Source organism: Fusarium oxysporum, genomic scaffold, assembly GCF_000149955.1.
Source record: "Fusarium oxysporum f. sp. lycopersici 4287 supercont2.59 genomic scaffold, whole genome shotgun sequence".
Lineage (NCBI taxonomy): Eukaryota > Fungi > Ascomycota > Sordariomycetes > Hypocreales > Nectriaceae > Fusarium > Fusarium oxysporum.
Genome location: NW_017264859.1, coordinates 38,309 through 41,300, shown reverse-complemented (window position 1 = coordinate 41,300; position 2,992 = coordinate 38,309). Strand labels below are relative to the sequence as shown.

Here is a 2,992-nt window from a genome sequence, read left to right as displayed (position 1 = left end):
AGACTTTAACAACTGGTCTCGAGTAAAATAATTCATTCCTACAATCGTCACAACAGGTTGGCATTAAACAATGCCATCTCCACTTACCATAACTCGAGTTCTTACAGGTAGATCTGCTTAACTATTCCTCTGTGGTAATATATATATCTAATGCATGATATAGGTGGCACCGGCTTCGTCGCTAGATATATAATTAATGCCCTCCTTAAACGCGGCCATACTATCCTAACTACTATTTATTCTAAGGAAAAGGCCCTGTTAATCTGCAATAATGTTTAAGACATTGGTTAAGAGAAGCTCGACTTTACTATTTTCTCTAATATTACAGCTAAAAATACCTTCTAAAAATTTGGCATATATAACCTTAAAGCAGCTATCTATATTACTAGTCTAGTAAGTTTATAATAATTAAAAAGATCTATTCCTAGTCTCTAAAGCTAATCTTTTTCTTTAGTTTTATTATAATATTATAAATATTAAAAAAGATTTAATTTATCTAGCTATCCTTAATATAACTTTAATACTTAATATACTTTATAAGACTTATCCTATTATTTAATAAGTTTTTTAATTTTATTTTTTTATTATAATCTTAAATCTAAGGCTATCATTTATTAATAAAAAAAAGATATAAATTAATGCTAATTAAAGCCCTTTTATTTTAAAAGATACTTATATTAATACTAGGTTTACTTATATAATATCTAAAGTATTTATTAAAAAGGGTATATATAACTTTATTTATAATAATAAATAAAACTTTTTACTTATAACTATCTGCCCATTAATAATTTATAAGTTAATTAAATACCTAATTAAGTCACTTAAAATTACAGGGGATATTAATATAAATCTAAGTTAAGAATAAACTTAAGAAGAGTATCCTTTTTTAGATTTAAAAACTTCCGTGAATTAGGCATAGTATTATATTAAGATTAAATCCCTTACTAGCAGTGATATAGCCTATGCTTATTCAGCTGGTAGATATTTACAGCTTGTTAAGTATTTAGCTTTAAGTTATTTTAAAGGGCTTAAAGGGCAAGAAGAGTATTTACCTCAATATCAGACTATGGCATAGTTTATGGTTAAGAATTAATTAGTTAAAGGAAAAGCTGGATGTTGGTGAGAAAAAGGTGCGACGCCTGCTTGCCATGTATGTTACGCTCAAGTCACGTATAAATAAATGGTCATCAGCCTTGACGCCTATTGTAATGATTGATAGGGTTAAGATATTAGCTATAATAAACTCGGCTGGCTAACTCGTCCCAGAGTCGTAGTTCAAAGTTGGCTAAAGAACGAGGCGAGCTTCCCGATGGCCTGACCCACATATTCAGGCTTGTCATAGAGAGCGATATGTGTTGCGCCTTTCACGACAAACAATTCCTTCGGCCCCTCAGAAAGAGCATAAGCTTCATCGCTGTAGATCTTCGTGTCTGCCTCGCTTCCAGCAATCAGAAGCAGGGGTTGTGTCAAAAGGGTCGGAATCAGGGGAAAGGTCGAAAAGGCCAGCATCTTATCCATACTAGTAATCAAGAAGCGCCCCTTGGAATTGGGGTGCTGACCACGCGGCGTCCTGTAATAGTCATAGCCCTCTCTAAGCATGGTGGGCGTCCTGTCGTTGATATCTTCTAGCCTTTCGGGAACGAAAGGAATATAGACCGGGGCGGCCCCATTGGCTGCCGCCGTTCTCGCCGTCGCAGCTGCCTCGAGCGACTTGATCTGCTCGGCAGGAGGGATGGGGCTTCCAAAGAACCTTCTGGCTGCTTCACCCATTGGTGTCGCGCTGACGCCGGCGACGGCCTTGAACCGGCGTTCAGTCTGGGCCACAGCAAGCGCATACCCGCCACCGGCACACACACCGAAGACGCCCATGCGTTCGGTATCGACGAAGGACTGAGTGGTCAGAAAATCAGCCGCACAACGGGCGTCTTCCACCCTCGTCGTCGGGTCCTCCAGGAGACGTGGCTGTCCCCCGCTGGCGCCTTGCTAGGAAGAGTCATAAACGAGGACCACAAAATCATGCGCGGCGAGCTGCTGCGCATAAAGGCCGATGGTTTGCTCTTTGACGCCGCCCGCGGTATGAACCCCCACGAGTGCAGGGTATTTCCGATCTTCCTGGAAGTTATTGGGAAGATGAAGATGCGCGGCGATTTGCACACCTCTGTTCTGAAAGGCGACGTCTTTGGCCATGATATCTGCCTTTCTGATGCAACACCAGTAAGTCAGAGCGAGTGAGTTTTGGGTGAAGATTGCAGATGAGAGTTAGTGGAGAGTGACCTTAGACGTGGGAAGCAGAGGGTTTAAATGAAGTTTGCGGCCTGGCTCACGAGGGAAGGCAAAGGGGGAATCAGTTTCTGCAAGGTGACACCGGCGGTGGGAACAGGAGCTGTTAGAATGCAACTGGCTTACGGTAAATATGATGCTAAAGTCCGGGAATGTTGAATTTTATTCTAGACTAACACCGATTGATTGCCACACTCAGACGAGCAGTACGGGATTGCCGTAGTAAGATGGACTTGGCACAATGTTTAACGGCGATAATGCAGTGTGTTGACCAATCTGCCGGTCATGTCCGCGTCCCTAATGTTTCAGGGAGATATGAAAGTAGCGGGGGCCTTCTATCGGCGGAGGGAAGCGACGCGGTGACGGCTGATCCCCATACCGATAAATGACTTGGGTGTCGCTAAGACACAAGGTGTCGGCGACGGAACTAGATTGGGTTTCTGGTGGCGTCGACCATCCCGGCAGGGTTAGAGCGCTAAGCCCGCCAGTCTCCGCTCAATCCTCTGATGGCTTCCATTCCCGCTTCCTCGGCACGCGCGTCAGTAGGTTGAAAGCGATAATCTGGACTTCGGGAGGCTCCCCGACGTTGCTTCCTGGAGTTGATCGAATCATTTTAAGTTTGCGCCTCGTCTTTGAATGGACCAATGGGGGCGGAGCCGGGATAGTAGTGTAGAGGGACTCTGTTCGGAGCAGAGCTATAGATATCATC

The 2,992-nt window shown here is 43.1% G+C and overlaps 1 protein-coding gene across 1 annotated transcript; it reads right to left on the bottom strand.

Moving 5' to 3' along the window:
* Positions 1-1,278: 1,278 nt before the first annotated feature.
* On the bottom strand, positions 1,279-2,190 carry FOXG_17632 (uncharacterized protein; the record flags this gene model as incomplete). The annotated part of the gene is made up of 2 exons (XM_018397639.1): positions 1,279-1,893; positions 2,005-2,190. The coding sequence occupies 2 exons, from the start codon at positions 2,188-2,190 to the stop codon at positions 1,279-1,281; spliced, it is 801 nt and encodes a 266-aa protein (XP_018258709.1).
* Between the last annotated feature and the right edge of the window lie 802 nt (positions 2,191-2,992).